Source organism: Rattus norvegicus, chromosome 5 (genome assembly GCF_021556685.1).
Source record: "Rattus norvegicus strain SHRSP/BbbUtx chromosome 5, alternate assembly SHRSP_T2T, whole genome shotgun sequence".
Lineage (NCBI taxonomy): Eukaryota > Metazoa > Chordata > Mammalia > Rodentia > Muridae > Rattus > Rattus norvegicus.
In genome coordinates this window covers 65,330,888-65,347,813 of record NC_141538.1, presented here as the reverse complement: position 1 = coordinate 65,347,813, position 16,926 = coordinate 65,330,888, and the positions used below count along the sequence as shown (strand labels likewise).

Below are 16,926 nucleotides of genomic sequence, written 5' to 3'. Positions count from 1 at the left end.
GCAGGTAGAGAGGAGACACCTGACCTTTACTTGTCACACTGAAGAAAGGACACCAGGTGTCATCTGTAGGTGGTGGGAATAGCACTGCAGGACCCTGCATTTGTCCTTACCCAGGCAGAAAAGCAGGTTCCTCCCCCTCCCCTGTTTTTGGTTTGGTTTTGGTTTCTTTTTTTTTTTTTTTTTTTTTTCTGGTTCTTTTTTTCCGGAGCTGGGGACCAAACCCAGGGCCTTGCGCTTCCTAGGTAAGCGCTCTACCACTGAGCTAAATCCCCAGCCCCTTGGTTTTGGTTTCTTGAGACAGGGTCTCACTGTGTAGCCCTGGCTGTCCTGGAACTCACTCTGTAGACCCAGGCTGGCCTCAACTCACTGATCTGCTTGCCTTTGCTCCTGAAGTGCTGGGATTAAAGGTGTGTGCCCAGCTGACTGCAGATTCTTAACAATCAGGGTTGGGGTCCCTCACTGTGAACAGGCCTGAAAGTTCACGAGGCTGTTCCATCCCTGGGCCCAGCCACGGCCAGAAGAGCAGGGACTTTTGCCCTCCCAGTCTCCATGCAGGAGCCAGGCTCAGGGAGGAGGTGCCCTGCCTTTGAGCAGGGCACAACTGAGAGCTGCCTCCCTGGCTCAACAGAGGAGATGTTCCACACCCACTGGGTCCGAAGCTCATCTCGGCTTCTGGTCACACTCTTGCTGCTCACCTCTGCCATTGTGTTTTGGGGTTCTAGTTGGAACTGAACTTCCTTCCTTTAACCCTAGCAGATCCGAGTCTGAGATGCCGGGATGCTGGGATGTTGTTGCCTCTGTGTACCGCTCGTGCAGAGGGAGACAAGCCTGAGGACCTGGAACTTGGGGCCCATGTGCATATTTGCTGTATGACCCTGGGCCAGTCCCCTTCACCCGTGGGCCTCTGTGTCCTCAAGAGAATATGTTGAAAGCCTTTCTCTGTATGAAATCAGAAATGGGGATGCCTTAGTTAGGGTTTTACTGCTGTGAACAGGCACCATGACCAAGGCAACTCTTACAAGGACAACATTTAGTTGGGGCTGGCTTACAGGTTCAGAGGTTCAGTTCATTATCATCAGGGTGGGAACATGGCAGCATCCAGAAAGGAGAGGTGCAACAGGAACTGAGACTTCTACATCTTCATCAAAAGGCAAACAGGAAAAGACTATCTCCCACCTTCCACATAGTTAGGAGGAAGGTCCTAAACCCATGCCCACAGTGACACACTTCCTCCAAGGCCACACCTCCAAATAGTGCCACTCCCTGGGTCAAGCCTATTCACACTACCACAGGGGATCTACTTCTGTCTATATTAGAACTGGCCCCCTCGGTGCCCCCCATTGTGATTATCTCTGTGTCTGAGAGTCTGCTATTGCCGCTCCTGTGACTTGAGTAGGAGCTGACATGCTCAGATACTTGGTGATACTTGGAGGCACCCAGCTGTGGAGAAGGAAGCAGAAGTACCTCACTCACCTGATAGCGGTTAGCACAATGTGTGGGTGATCCCTGGGTCACTTCAGCTCTGCCTTGGGTACAGGAGACCCCGGTGGAAGGGCCGGGTGTGGAGACCTTCTGGGGCTGGGTACGTGGGTAAACGGTGCGTGCTACATTGTCTGAGATGCCATCGATGTCAGAAAGAGTGGATCGACACGGTTGTTCATCCTAGTGGCTTTTCGCTCTGGGGAAAGCTGCACGGACCCCTTCTGATACCCAGCACACACGCTGTGGCCGTCTCCATTTGGAGGCGTAATTACCCACCTACACGCTCAACCCTGACTTCATGATGCTGCAGCCCCTGCGCTCTGAGATGAATGAGATGAATGTTTTTAGGACAGACTCCTTGCTTGCTCCACCCTGGGAATGTGGCTTCAGCTGCTGTATCCATGTCCCACTCATCCACCTTAGTCATCCTGTGCGCATCTTTGTTTTTTTTTTAAAGATGTATTTATTATGTATACAGCGTTGCACCTGCATGTACACGTGCTAGCCAGAAGAGGGCACCAGATCTCATTACAGATGGTTGTGAGCCACCATGTGGTTACTGGGAATTGAACTCATGACCTCTGGAAGAGCAATCAGTGCTCTTAACCACTGAGCCATCTCTCCAGCCCTTCTGTGTGCATCTTGTCCCCTTTTCTGTTTCCATTAGCTACTTCCACCAAACTGTCCTCACCTCTCCCACCTGGGCTGTAGTTACCTCTTTGCCTGGTCCTGACTTTGATATTGTTTTGTTTTGTTTTGTTTTGTTTTGTTTTGTTTTGTTTTGTTTTGTTTTGTTGGTGTTGCTTAGAAACAGGCTCATGCTGTGTAATTTAGACTGGCTTGGAAATCCATATATAGCCCAGGCTAGCCTTGGCTGACACAGTGCTGGAATTAAAGGTGTGTGTTCTAGCATGCTTAACCCTCTACCTGAAGGTGTTGGCTAGTTTTGTTTTATTTTGCTTGCATATATGTCTGCAAATGTCTTGCACACATTGCCCTCATGTAGTACCCACAGAGACCAGAAGAGGGCCTCAGATCCCCTGAAATTGGAGTTACAGATAGTCCTAAGCCACCACGTGGGAGCTGGCAACTGAAGCCAGGTCCCCTATGAGAGCAGATGCTCTTAACCACTGGACCTTCTCTCCAGCCCCGTACTCGCAGTTTTTAAACCAGCCCTAACCGTCCTCTATTCCCAGCCTGATCCTTCTAAGACTTCTGAACTTGTAGGCCCCACTATTCATACGTTTTAGAGATATAATCATTACTCGGTGCTCTCATTTCCCGGTGGACAGAGTGAGGAAGGGGATCAGGTACCAGAAGGATGCAAGTCACTAGGTGGGAGAATAAAACGTGTCAGGTTCCTGCTAGCTGTGGTGCAAGAGCCTACTGAAGGCTGAGCCACCAGCTGCCCACAAGAAGTTTAGAGAGAAAGCAGTAACATCCACGTAATTTTAAGTATAACATATTTAAGCTTTTTTATTTATTATTGTTGTTTATGCTCACTATGCCTAACCCATAAACTTGGCCTATCATAGGCATGCATAGGGAAAAGGCATGGCATGAGAGACCTAGAAGATAGAACCCATAAGACCCACATAAGAAAGCTGGATGTGGGGCTGGAGAGATGGCTCAGTGGTTAAGAGCACTGACTGCTCTTCCAGAGGTCCTGAGTTCAAATCCCAGCAAACACATGGTGGCTCACAACCATCTGTAATGAGATCTGGTGCCCTCTTCTGGTGTGTCTGAAGAGAGTGACGGTGAAGTCACATACATACATAAATAAGAAGGCAGCAGGGAGTAGCAGGTCACAGTGGTGCAAAACCAAACTGGGAAGCAGAAATGGATAGATCCCTGGGGCTCACACTGTCTAGACTGCCTAGCCTAATCAGCACGCCGCCAGCCAATGAGAAACCCTGGCTCAAAAATTAAGGTCGCTTTTATAGAATGGCATCTGAGATCCTCTGCCTTCCATGGGTACACATACTCACGGATGTTTATCTGCACAAACGTGTACACACATACACACAAAACCCAGTCTGAAAGTTGTCTTTGGGGAGTCTTGGAATGCATTCTTCACAGGTAAGAGGGTACCACAGTGATTCTAAAGCCTGCATTCCAGCCCAAAGGGATTCCCCTACTATGCTAGACCACCAAAAAGCTGGGTCTTAGTGAGGTTTTGCAACAAAATTAATTCCTATCTTTAGAAAATGCCACCCTCCTGTCTCCGAGGATTGAGGATGTAGGCCAGACAATCAGAGCCATGCAGCAGGGAACAGTCCCCTCTAATGACTTTCCTCATTCTCCAGCTTCTCTGGGAACTCATGAACGTTAAATCAGAGAGACTTATTATGTGACATTTTAATTAATTAAGGAAAACCACATTGCTCTGGTGTTTGCAGCTTAATGAATTCAGGACATGGAGCCCAGCACCAGGCTTGCCTCAGTGGTTCTGTAGGGCCGAATTCTCTCCTGCAGTGTGAACGTCTTTATAAGTCAAGGCTGCCTGCGAGCTCTGTCTTGGTGGCCCCAAGTCAATGCTTGGTGATCTTCATCTCCACACCACCCCCGTTCCCCATCCCCCACCCTTTGGCAGAGAGAGTTCTCACAATGTCCATCACTGTGGCTGGCTGTAAAGTGTCTGGAAGGCTGGATGCAGACACAGCACCGGTTAACAGGAGAGACTTCTGAATAGCTCCACTAGGGTCCTGGAACCAGTGCCCCGTGGTTATCGAAGGATGGCTGTATTATGTGTATTTTGCTCATGGTCTCCCTCCTCTGTCAACTGGGATTCACACAGTTTTTGTCCAATTCCTGCTGTATCCCCAGCATCTAGCACAATTCCCAGCACACAGTGAAACACTTAATAAAAGGGTGTTAAATAAATAGACAAACTGACCACCTTCCTCTTGTCCTTAAGCCTTCTCCTCCAGCAAGGTTCCCTGTTTGTTTGTTTTATTCCTGAGACTGGTTCTCATGTAGTCTAGGATGGCCTCAAACTTGAAATATTGCTGAAAATAACTGTGAACTTACGGTCCTCCTGCCTCTGCCTCTAGAGTGCTTAGATTGCAGGTGTTGTCACCATGCCTGATTATATGTGGTACTGGGGACCAAACCCAGTGTTTCATGCATGCTAAGTAAAGGCTCCCTTTTACAGTGGCTGGCACCCCATATGCACCCCAACCAAAAGAGCCACCTTAGACTCTCCTCTTGCACCAATCTGTCTGTTAGCTTACCCTGCCTCATGGTTGGCCAGGATCTCCCACTATGCCACACCCTGGTCAAGCAAACGTCTCAGCAGACAGAGTAGCAGTGTCTTACACAGTCTGCCCCAAGTCCACTGTCCACACAGAAGCATAGTGGCCTTTAGAAAATGAATAGGAGCCTTTGCCTGCCAGGGCTTCCTACTGTGGGGCTTGGTTCCTAAGGGTTCAGGCTAGTGTTCCAACCCCTGCATTAAGAGCTTCCTAGTCTCCCTGCTCCTGTGGGGACAATTTATCTGTTTCTGTCTCTGAGTTATCATGGGCTCTGCCCTTCCCTTTCCCAGAAGGCCTACACCTTACCAATGGTCTTGTTGCCTCCTCATCCATTAGGATCCTGAGTCCCATTCCTGCTGGGCCTTGCCCTTGTGGTGAGCAGAGTGGAACAGGCAGAGGAGAGAGAGGAGGGTTTAGGTTGTGTCAGCTCTACTTAGCTGCTTAATAAACGTTGACAACATGGAATATCCGAGGGCAGACGGGAGCTCTGGGTGAACTGGCGGTGCCTTGTGGGTACTTGGAAAACTCATTCCTTTCCTCTCGTGGCCTCTTGATGCCTTGGTCTCTGCACTCCTATTGCCACCGCACGTGTCATCCTGTTCTGTAATTGTCTTGCTTACAAAGTGTGAGCCCCTCAGGGCTGTCCGTCCAATTCACTTTCTCCCAACGGTCCACCTACAATCAGGACGTTTATCTCTTTCAGATCAACGACTGGTCTGAGCAAATTTGGTAAAATTGGGGACCACCAGAGATCAGCCTTGTATGTGTCATGATGTCGATCCTAATGAAAGTTCCTAGGTGCTACCAGAGCTGACAAGAGCAGGTGTGGCTGAGTCTCGAGCACTGTGGTGGATTGGCCACAGATGTGGGCACAGAGGATTCGTTAGGTGGGCTCCTATGTGTACTACCTTGTCTGTCCTTTCAGGCATGCTCGTGGGAAACTGACCCAAATAAGCTGCGTAGTAAACCTCTCGGAGCTAAAGGCATGGGTCTGTGGTTAGGAGCACTCACTGTTCTTCCAAAGGACAGGAGTTCAGTTCCCAGCATCCACGTCAGGCAGCTCACAGACACCTGAAAGGCATCTGTTGCCCTCTCCTGGCTTCTGTGGGCACACACGGCATGCAGGCACAGGCACACATACATACACATAAATACATCTTTAAACTGAAAAAGGAAACCTCTCAGTTTCTACCTTGTACTGGGAAAATAAACAAACACAAATCAACTCTCTTGCTTTACAGAACTGTGTTAAGGCCCTAGTGGCTCGTGAAGAGACCTGGCATTGTGCTTGACCAAGTAGGAGTTCGGTGGGAGTCTGTAGAATGGGTGAATCGATGCACGGGTGGCCTCCAAACCACAGTACCTACCACCACTCAGCCTGGCAGTCCAGATGTGCTGCTGCACTTTGCTGATGCCCAGAGACACCTCCCTTCCTCATTTGAGAGGATGCAGTCTATTCGTGGCAGTGGGACGTGAAGCCCCGGCCACCCTGTGTCCACAGTGAGGAAGAAATCAATAATAATTCACATCAGGCTTTCTTCTTCTTCCCTTTCTAATTCAGTCTGGATGCCCAGGCCGGGGCATGGCACCAGCTATGTTTAGGGCAGGTTTTCCTAATATGGCTCAACTCTGGGAGGCTGAGACAAGCCAGTTAAGTTGGCAATGAAAATTAGCCATCGGGGGTTGGGGATCTAGCTCAGTGGTAGAGCGCTTGCCTAGGAAGCGCAAGGCCCTGGGTTCGGTCCCCAGCTCCGGAAAATAAAATAAAATAAAAATAAAAAAGAAAATTAGCCATCATACTAAGAAACCTTCACTACTGTGCCATGGGCGGGGGGTTACCCTGGGTGAGGGGGTTACCATGGGTGAGGGGGTTACCATGGGTGAGGGGGTTACCATGGGTGAGGGGGTTACCATGGGTGAGGGGGTTACCATGGGTGAGGGGGTTACCATGGGTGAGGGGGTCACCATGGGTGAGGGGGTTACCATGGCCTCTTACGAGAAGTAAATAGAGGATATCGAGTCAGGGTTATGGAAGCCTTAGAAAAGTCTCACAGGCATGATGTCCTAGAAAGGAAGAAGAGACCCAAACAAACCTACAACCCTTGAGAAGCAGCTTCTGACCAAACTCCAGTCACGGCCTTCCTTACAGTAGTGAAGGAGATAGACTTCAGCCGGGGGAGAGGTGGCTTAGCATCCACAGAGCCCTGAATCTGACCCACAGTGCCTCATAAAACTGGGTGGGTGTGGAGGTGCAGACCTGTAATCTCAGCACTCAGGAGGTGGAAGCAGGACACCAGAAGTTCAAGGTCATCTTTACCTACATAGAAAGTTCTGAAAAACAGAATCGTTTTGATAAGAGGTCATTGAAAAGATGACCAGGGCATAGTATTCACAAGGTGTAGCATTCACAGATTGCAGTGTTCACAGGCTGCAGAGTTCACTGGGTGTAGCATTCACAATGAGCAATGTTTAAAACTTGGAGTGGTCTGGAAGCACCATGATCTATCACCAATAGAAGACAAAGAGACAACTGGACTTCAGCTTCTGACCTTGACCCACAGGCTTGGATTTTCCTTGATGACGATGACGACGACTACTACTACTACTACTACCACACACACACACACACACACACACACACACACACACACACACACACACTTGCATGTGCACAGACAACAAGACTGACAATAAACAGTGAATTCTGAGGCTCGAAGGTACCCAAATCCCTCCTGATAAAGTGATTTAGTAGAGGTTAGGAGGATGGCAGTGGAAGGCCCTAAATGACATGTATGGACTTGCTCTAGTTAGGAACTACAGCATTTCCCATGGGTCTTTGTGCTTAGTTATTAGAGAAATAAAAAAGAAACCTAGAAACAGGGGGACGTGGGGGTGGAGATTACTACCTGGGTCCTGTCTGGGCCAGAGACAGTAAAATGTTCAGCATAAAGAAAAACTTCAATATAGATGTGCAAATGGTACACTGAGCTTATTTTAATTTTAAAAATGAAATTAATTCCCATACCCTAATTAAGTGCACAATTTGGTAGTAGATCAGTACAATTGCAAAGTTGTCCAACTGTGCCCATTGCCCAATTCCGTAACGTTTTCAAAACCTCCCCAAGAGGAGCCCCATATCTGCAAGCAGTTGTTCCCTTATTCCCCTCCCCCGAGTCCCTGCAAACACTGATCTACATGAGGCCAGCGTCCTTCACTAACATTCTGATTTCGAGGATCGTTCATGTTGCACCTGGACCAGTCCATCATTCCTTTTCATGGCCGGTCAATGGATTTGAACACGCCTTCTGGAGACTCCTAAGGTTCCCTGGCAATAACTCCTCAGTGAGGTGGACTCAGGGATGAGATGGGCTGCACTCTGAGCCCAGCCACCAGCTCTGCTTTAAATAGAGTAGCTCTGATTGGACTACTTTACTCGTTGACACTTCTTGTAACACTTCACTAGGAACTCGGGCTGAAATCAAATTTTGGCTGGATGTCGTGGAGCTGCAGGACAGGGCTGGGCCTCCAAGGTGGCCGATCTCAGGAATTCTTCTCAGAAACCTTGATGGTGACAGTCTTCACCTCCGTGTAGGCTTTAAGCCCATCTTCCCCCAGCTCCCTGCCATTGCCGGATTCCTTAAAGCCTCCGAATGGCGTGTGGCAGGTGACGATATTGTAGGTGTTCACCCACACGGTCCCGGCTTGCAGGGCCTGGGAAAAGTATAAGGCCTTGTCCAGGTCTCGGGTGAATACAGCCGCAGCCAAGCCGTACCTGGTATTGTTGGCTCTCTGGATTACTTCCTCGATCTTCTTGAACTTGAACAGAGGCTGCACAGGCCCAAAGATCTCCTCCCTGGCGATCCTCATGTCATCCTGAACGTCCCCAAAGACTGTGGGCTTGATGAAGAAGCCGCGTTCCCCGAAACGCTCCCCACCACAGAGAAGCTTTGCCCCTTCCTTCTGTCCAAGCCGGATGTAGCCCAGGATCTTTTCAAATTGCTCCTTGTCCACCTGAGGTCCCTGTTGAGTGTCCAACTCAAAGGGGTTCCCCACTTTCCTCTTCTTGGCCTTCTCCACAGTTCTCTCGAGAAACTCATGATAGATGGACTCTTCCACGAATGTCCGGGATCCTGCACAGCAGCACTGACCCATGTTGAAGAAGAGGGCTTCGTGACACTGGTCTACGGCGTGATCCATGTCAGCGTCTGCCAGCACGATGCTGGGGCTTTTCCCACCCAGCTCCAGGGTGACTCTCTTGAGGTTGGAATCACCGGCGGCCTTCTGAATCAGGTGGCCCACCTCGGTAGAGCCGGTGAAGGCGACTTTATCCACATCCATGTGCTGGGCAATGGCTGCTCCTGCAGTGGGGCCGTAGCCGGTGATGATGTTCACCACTCCTGGGGGAAACCCCGCCTCCTTGATGAGGGAGGCCAAGTACAGAGCAGAAAGTGGGGTTTGCTCTGCCACCTTCATGACTACGGTGTTGCCTGTGGCGAGTGCTGGGGCCAGCTTCCAACCCTGCATGACCAATGGGAAGTTCCAAGGGATTATCTGGCCACAGACACCCACTGGCTCATGGCGGGTGAAGCAGAAATGTTCGCCGTCCATTGGGATGGTCTTACCATGCCATTTGTCAGCCCAGCCAGCAAAGTAACGGTATACCTTGATGACTTCATCCAGGTCCAAGACATAAGACTCCTGAAAAGGTTTCCCATTATCCAGGGTCTCCAGTGAGGCCAAGTACACTCGATCCCGCTCCACGAGATCAGCTAGGCGGTTCAGCAGCCGGCCCCGCTCTGAGGCATCCATCCTGCGCCACGGGGACCCCAGGCGGAAGGCTTCTCGGGCTGCTCTCACAGCCAGATCCACATCTGCCCGGTCACCTTCAGCCACATGCCCAATGACCTCGCCTGTCGTGGGGTTCACCGTGGGGAAGGTCTTTTTGCTGACTGCATCATGCCACTCGTTGTTGATGAACAGCTGGTTGTAGCGAATCTCTGGGTTTGGGATTGGGTTTGGGAGAGCAGCCGCTGTAGAATATGAGGTGGTCCTGCCCTGGAGGCAGAGGAGCCGGGGCACCAAGAATCGGGCGTTCAGCATCCTGAGGACCTTGGAGCAGATAGAAACAAAACCAAGCTGAGTGGGAGGGAGTGAACAGAGCTACCCCGAGGCCCACTAATATGAAGAAGTGTGGCCTCCTAAAGCAGAGGTTGTGCCGGAAGAAATCTCTAGACCACGCATCATGTCCCCTTCAAGTCTGGTCCACTCTTTCCCCTCTTCTGGGTCTCTATCAAATATCATCAGCTCTGTGCAACCCTTCTTGGTCTTCCTGTTGCAGTGTTTGAAAGGGACCGCTGACTCATCACAACGCTAACGTCCACATTTCTGGATGGAAATGTAAGGTGCTAATGAGACACACCAGGCATGAACTTGTGCATGGTTTGATAGGACATTTGAGGAAAAGCCCATACCACACTATGAAAATGAGGCAGAAAGCCCAATCTGTGTGACAGAAGCCTGGTCCTCTGTGAACTTCTAATGTTTGAACAGCTAAACTACTCTCCAGCCCTGCTCTCTCCCCGTTGGAAATGGCCTGACCTTTAATAACCTGCCCCTGCTACAAATATGTGTTTCCGCTTAGTTCCCTATCTGGGAACATCAGAACACCAGAATCAGGAACTTCGATAACTGGCGGTATAGCTCAGCTGATAAGAGTGCTTGATTAGCAGCACATCTGAAGCCCTAGGTTCGATCATCCTATGACATAAACCACGCATAGGGCTCATCCCTGTGACCCTGTCACGTAGGTGGAGGTAGGAGGATCAGGAGTTCAAGGCCATCACTGGCTTCACAGTGCGCTTGAAGACAAACTCTGATACATAACAGGCTCTGTCTCAATAAACAAAAGCAAAAACAAAGCAACCTCGGGACCCCTCTAGAGCTGCCCCCCCGAAACTCCAAAGTATGTTTCTCAAGCTCATTCACCATGTGCTGATTTTACGTGCATAAACTTCGTTGTCTCTTAGCATGTTAGTAGGGTGAGCGCCTCTGAGGCAGGGATTTTTGTTGCTATCATTCTGTGCCCTGCTAGTGTCTCAGACCCCAAAGGAAGGGACTCTGAGGGACCAGAACTTCTCCAAGAAGCCCCCTTCTGAGAGTGACAATACCCTGGGGCTTCAGAAGACACCCGCCCATCCAATAATTTGTATCACAGCTAAAATTTGCACATGCACACCTCCTGGCTTGTGTTTTACCTTTTCTATAAAATTTTAGCATGGCTATAGGCAAGGCCAAGAGAAAGTAAGAACTTTTCTTTCCCTAGTTCTGGCCTAAACCACACATAAAGCCCTTCTCAAGCTGGATGCTCGAACCCACAGCGATGACCAAACAAGCCCTTGGAGGTCCAAGGCCAGCCTGATCTACAGCGTGAGACTCTGCCTCAACAAAACAAACAACACAAACAATTATTAATTCCGCTCTTCCATCAGATCCACGTCTATGGTTATGTCTGGTCCTGGTGTCGACCTATGCCTGAGGCGCGGTAGCTATGCAACAGGTATATGAAGTGACACGCCAAGGGAACATGGAGATTTCCACAAATGCCACTGAAGAACTGGCCTAAGATCTGAGCAAGAACTCTAGAGACTTGGGACCCAGTTCCCTCAAATATAGAGTTCCCTGGGGTGGTGTTGAATGGGGTCTTATGTGTAGAAAACCAGAGATACTCCACTCTAATGGGCATCAGAAACCAACCTGGCAGAGCCCCCAAACCCCAGCACAGTGTGGGACAGGGGTGCAAGTCAAGCATCAGCTGAGGTGGGTCTGTTTATTGTCATCTAAAACAGCAGTGACTTTACTAAAACAACGGGATAACATGATAAAATGTAAACTTATCTAGAATTGCATAAAGGACTGTTAGCTGCTGTTTCTACTTCCTAGCTTAGTTACAGAGTTATTCTCTGGCCAGGATAGAAACATTGTGCCTTTTCTGCCTTCCTCAGAATCTTGCTCCACCCAGCAGTAAAATGTAATTGCACCAGCCTGACCCCGGCCCTCTGAGCCTTTTCAACCCTCTGCACAGGGAAAGAAACAAAGAACTCATCCAGGAAAGGGAGGCTCCAGCCAGGTCCTTAGCCATATAGAAATCAATGCCGACAAGAAAAAAGCCCTCCTGGGGGAACCTGAACCAGCAGGCCTATCAGGGACATCTGCTTTGTACAGGGATCTGCACCTTGTAACCAAGAAGCCAGGACCTGTGGGAGGGGTGGGGGAGTGGGGTCAGTCAGTTTAAAGTGGTTAAGCCCGCAGGAACTAGGGTGATCCCAGCTAACTGGGTAGCAAATTGCTCTTAGGCTCAGGACCTTCATGGGGTCCATTGAAAGCCATTGCTTTCATTTTGCACATAGGAAAGTCTCTGGTCACAGGTTATCCCACTTTACAGTTTGTAGTTTACCTTCTCTCTGTAAATTCAGCAGTCTCCCTGCACCCCTCAGGTTGAGTAGAACAGATATTGATGGCTACTCTAGAGGGGACCACAGAGGTTCAAGTACAGTACTCTCTCATCCTTGGATTCCCAAAGGCCTAGCTTTGCGGCTCCTCCCGAATATCAGATACTCAGTGCCCACCGAGTCAAAGGCCTGCAGTCAGGCCCCGGAAACACCCACTTAAGCGAAGAGAGCTCCGGTCCTGCCTTTTAAGCGAAAAGAGCTCGGGTCCTAGCCTCTCCATTTATGACCAGTGGCTCTCGCGCCCGATAGGAACAAGATGGGAAGATTTGGAAGGTTCTGAGTTTTCCCAGCCCCCCAGTGTCTCCCCGATAGGAAGCGGCGTGCAAAGGGCCCTGCAGTGCATCCAGGAGAGACCCGCCATTCCGGGACCGAAGGGGTGGCATACGCTAGCATGGGGGAGGGCGATGGTAGCTACCTGCGGCGGTCTGGGGCTCTGGCTTCGAGTCGAGTCGCGAGTCGCGCTCAGGCTCAAATTCTGGTATCAGTTAGCTTTCTCCGGTCCTTTCAGAAGCTGTGTGGACCCGCCTCCGTGCAACCGCTAGGCAGCCAATGTGGTTCCGTCACCAGCTAAGCTCCGCCTGCTCCCGGCACGGCCCACCACTGAGGGATCTCAGCTCAGCACCCTGATTTAACCCATCCTACCATCTTAGGTCCAGCACCTGCACCTTCCAGAGGTTTTGATGGGATTCACCTAGGGTACGCAGCTCAAGTCTGAGAGACTAAGGCAATCAAAAGAGGGGCCCAGAGAGGGTCAGGGTTTTCCTAGGATCACAAGTCAGGCTCCATCCTGGAGACCCTCCTTTTAAATATCAACCATTTGCAGACCTTGTTGGAAGAGCATCAGTTGATCAGCATTTTTGAGCCTGTTTGACTAAGACGGTACCGAAAATTCTTGTTCTGAGAATCATGAGCAGATGGGCTACACTTCAAGCAAAATGGGCTATGTTGTTTATAAAGTCTACACTGACCATTGATCTCTACTTTCGAACTGAGGGTGGACAGTTGGGCCAAGACACAGAGGGTTTTGCAGGAACTGAAGGTTTTAAAATATCATGCATTTTAAAAAACCAGCCTGAAGTGCAGTCCGAAAGACAGCGGAAGTGACCTCATGGAGAAAGGTTGGAGGCTGTATCCTGTGAAGACCCCTGGATGTGTTAGGTAGCTAGTTACAGATTAGTGGATTTGAAGGATGCCACCCTCATAATCAATGCCTTATAGCACTGAATCTGAAACTGCGGGGCTTTATTACTGATCAAAGGAGTATGAACTTGTCATAACTGTAATCCCAGGTAGAGCTATAACATGCTGTATTGTCTTGGGTGGAGGCGTCGTTAATAGATCACTATCTAAACAACCCTCTAACAGGATTATTGCCAGCCTTCACGCTTCCTGGTTAAAAAAACAAAAAAAGACATAGAATTCTCCCTTACTTTAAGAACGAATTCAAACAGACCTGTCAATCACCCAGACAGAAAGCTCAGAAACCTCAGAAACGCCTGCCTGCTCTAGAGAAAGCCTACCCAGAGGTGGTCAGCACAGTGGTCTCTGACTGTCTGCTCGTCTGTTCTCAAGTAGTCCCTTTGGCTAGTGTGCAATCCCCTAATGCTCAGTGATAAACTCTACCTACACTCTGTGTGTCTCTTCTAGATCTTTCCATGGGAGTCACAGAACTAGGGAGCCCAAGGGAGGCTGAGGCAAGATCCTGGTCACTGACAAACCTGGAGTATTCACTCTTTAGAACTCAAGAAACGGAGTATATATATCAAGTCTCTGAAAGTCGGGATCAAGCAGGGTCTGTGGAGTGCCAGAGGTCAAAGCCAGACCAGTGACGGGGAGTTACGGGACATGAGAAAAATATCTTGGTAAAACACAGTAGGGGCTGGGTATGTGTCTTACCTAGTACTTGGGAATGTAAGTACAATCCCCAGGGAGGAGACGCAACCCAGAAATGCCCCCAACGCTGAGGAATTAACCTGTTTAGGGACCCCCTAGGTTAAAGTTTGACCCTGAACTATGCAGCAGAGGAGGATTTAAAGGAAGTAAAGGTTAGTACATGCTTTTTATCTAAGTGAAGACACTCAGTGAGACACACACGGGGAAAGAACCCAAGTGTGGATATTGGGCTTCTCAAGAAAGTGTTGCTTAGCTAGGTGTCTTTACTATGGCCGTAGATGGATGGATGGGTAGGTGACAGACAGACAGACAGACAGACAGACAGACAGGCTCTGGTTTCTAAGTAACCTTGTTCAAAGTATATAATTTACAAGAAGGCAAAAAGAATCATAAAAGTTTTTAAATTAAGTTTTTAGGTTTGTTTTTTTTTAAGTTTAAAATATGAGCTGGTCTTATTATTGACCTTGACTTGAAGAATTTCCCTCTGTAAGGGAAACCATCAGGTTTTAGAAGAGGCATGGCTCAGATCTAGAGATGAGAAGGCTGGGCTAAGAGCTACTACACTCAAGGCCATGGACATCCCAACCTTGCAGAGTTCTTGGTTGTTTTGAGCATCCTGTTTGAGAGTCTCCAGGAAAACAAGCACCACCTCTGCAGGCAGTCTGGGTTTTGTCAGGTTGTGTCTTGACTCTCTGGGCCAGCCTGTCACAAACTAGATCCCAGGGGGAGTGACTTCTGCCTCTTGCCACCATGCTCTCTTAATTTCCCATCTTTCTACCCTTCCTCACACACAACCAACCAAAACAAAGCTGGCTTAGGGGGGGAAGGGCTGCCTTAAAAGGTGCCTGCTCTCCACATTGGAGGAGAATGAGGAGTCACAGACATCCCTAGGGACAGACATCAATTCGCCAGAAACTTACAGGAAGGAACATCAAACAAGGATCAGTTAGGCCAGGGGCTCCCAAACTCAGCCATGGGTCAGAACTGCATCGGGAAATGGAGCAAATAATTATCACCAAGGCAAACCTTCAGAGATTCAACGTCTCTAGGTGTGGGCGAGAGCCAAGGATTTCTTTTAACGCTCCCCATGGAGGTCTGATGTTCAGATGTGTAGCTTAGAAAATATGGGCAGGCCCAAGAGTTCTTTGTGCATCCTGTAAGTACACCATAATGTTTCAGAAAAAGACTTCTTCTGTGAATGTTTTGTGTTTAAATTCCATCCAGCACCCCTGCCCCAAACACTTCATAAACTCGCTGGCATCGGAATCCACCAAAGCGGTTGGTTCTGTTGTAAAAAAGCATTAAACGAATTTCAGAAACAGGAATCTTTTTTCCTTGCATTTTTAATTAGTTTTTAAATTAATACAATGAGAACTTAAGAAAGGCAAACGGCTTCAAGATCAAAATCAAAAATAAAACGCGATAAAAATAGCTAGATTTGTGCAAAAAAAATTTAAAAAGTAAAAGAAAAAAATGTGGAAAAAAAAAAACCCAAAAGGAATAGCTCAAGATTCTCAGTAGCATCGTGAACTGAGAGGAGACACCTCTGGAAGGACGTCGGCGGTTCTTGACGACATAGCCGGGAATTTAGGATTTCTTGTGCCCTGTCAGATGCTAAGGAAGCGGGCTGTCAGACTTACACTTCCTGGTATGGAGATGATGACCTCGAAGCGGATGAAGATAAAACATGAATTAGTTCTGCACAGGACTGGCCATTTTCAGGGATTATCGATTTACTTTAATAAAAACCCTGTAACAGGTATTGAGCCCGGAGCCACCGACACTGTCTGGGTGACAGGACTGACGGAGAAAAAGTAAACTAACAGAAGCCACTGGGGGTTTATTGCACAAGAGACTGTGGGGGAAGTGCGCTGGGTTGATGCAGGGAGGGGAGCGATTTCCTCGGCCTTTTAAAGACTTATATGTCCAGGAAGAAACTGAAGATTCCAGCTCTGAGGCTCATGGGTAGAGTCCAAAGATAGAAGACAGGAACGCCGCGGAATGATCCGCGCTGGCACCTTCATTCTCTGAATCGGAATGAAGATGAGCAACTAGGCCAAGGGATTCTGCAATGACTGGAAACTTTAAAATAAAAATGGTTTTAAAACTCCAGAGGGGGTTGGGGATTTAGCTCAGTGGTAGAAGGGGAGGGAGGGTGCAGGGAAGGGGTGTGTGGGTAGGACTGGGAGAAGAGGAGGGAGGGGAGCTTTGATCAGAACATAAAGTGAATTACTGGAGTTCAGCTCCAGTCCAAAGTCCACCGGCCCCAGGACGGAGGTGTGACGTCGAGATGTGACATCGGCACAGTGAAGTAGATGACCACCAGCTTGTTGTACAAGAGATGCCCCCAATAGCTCGAGCTATTTCATTTTAAAGTCATAAACCATACAATTTCAGCTTTATTTCCTCAAACATGTTCCAAGAAAACAGATCATAACTCTCTGAAGATTTTTTATTAATAAGATTCTTTCCTCACATGCTTTATTTTCCCCCAGGCAGATATTTAACCTTATGGGTTCATAATTAAACACATCTCTCTGAACATTGTGGTTAGCCCAGTGTCTTAAATACCCACTACAAATTTTTATCCGAATCTACACCGACAGCATCTTTATTTCTGTCTTGTACAACTATGACCAAAATAAGAAAATGTATTCTGGGGGTTGGGGATTTAGCTCAGTGGTAGAGCGCTTGCCTAGCAAGCGCAAGGCCCTGGGTTCGGTCCCCAGCTTCCAAAAAAAAAAAGAAAAGAAAAGAAAATGTATTCTGTTGGAACAACAGCCGGTTGA

The 16,926-nt window shown here is 48.7% G+C and overlaps 1 protein-coding gene across 1 annotated transcript; it reads right to left on the bottom strand.

Annotated features, from left to right (window-relative positions):
* Window positions 1-7,715: 7,715 nt before the first annotated feature.
* On the bottom strand, window positions 7,716-12,738 carry Aldh1b1 (aldehyde dehydrogenase 1 family, member B1). The gene is given in 2 exon segments (NM_001011975.1): window positions 7,716-9,845; window positions 12,660-12,738. A coding segment is annotated over 1 exon segment (1,560 nt). The 5' UTR covers window positions 9,837-9,845; window positions 12,660-12,738; the 3' UTR covers window positions 7,716-8,276.
* Window positions 12,739-16,926: the final 4,188 nt, after the last annotated feature.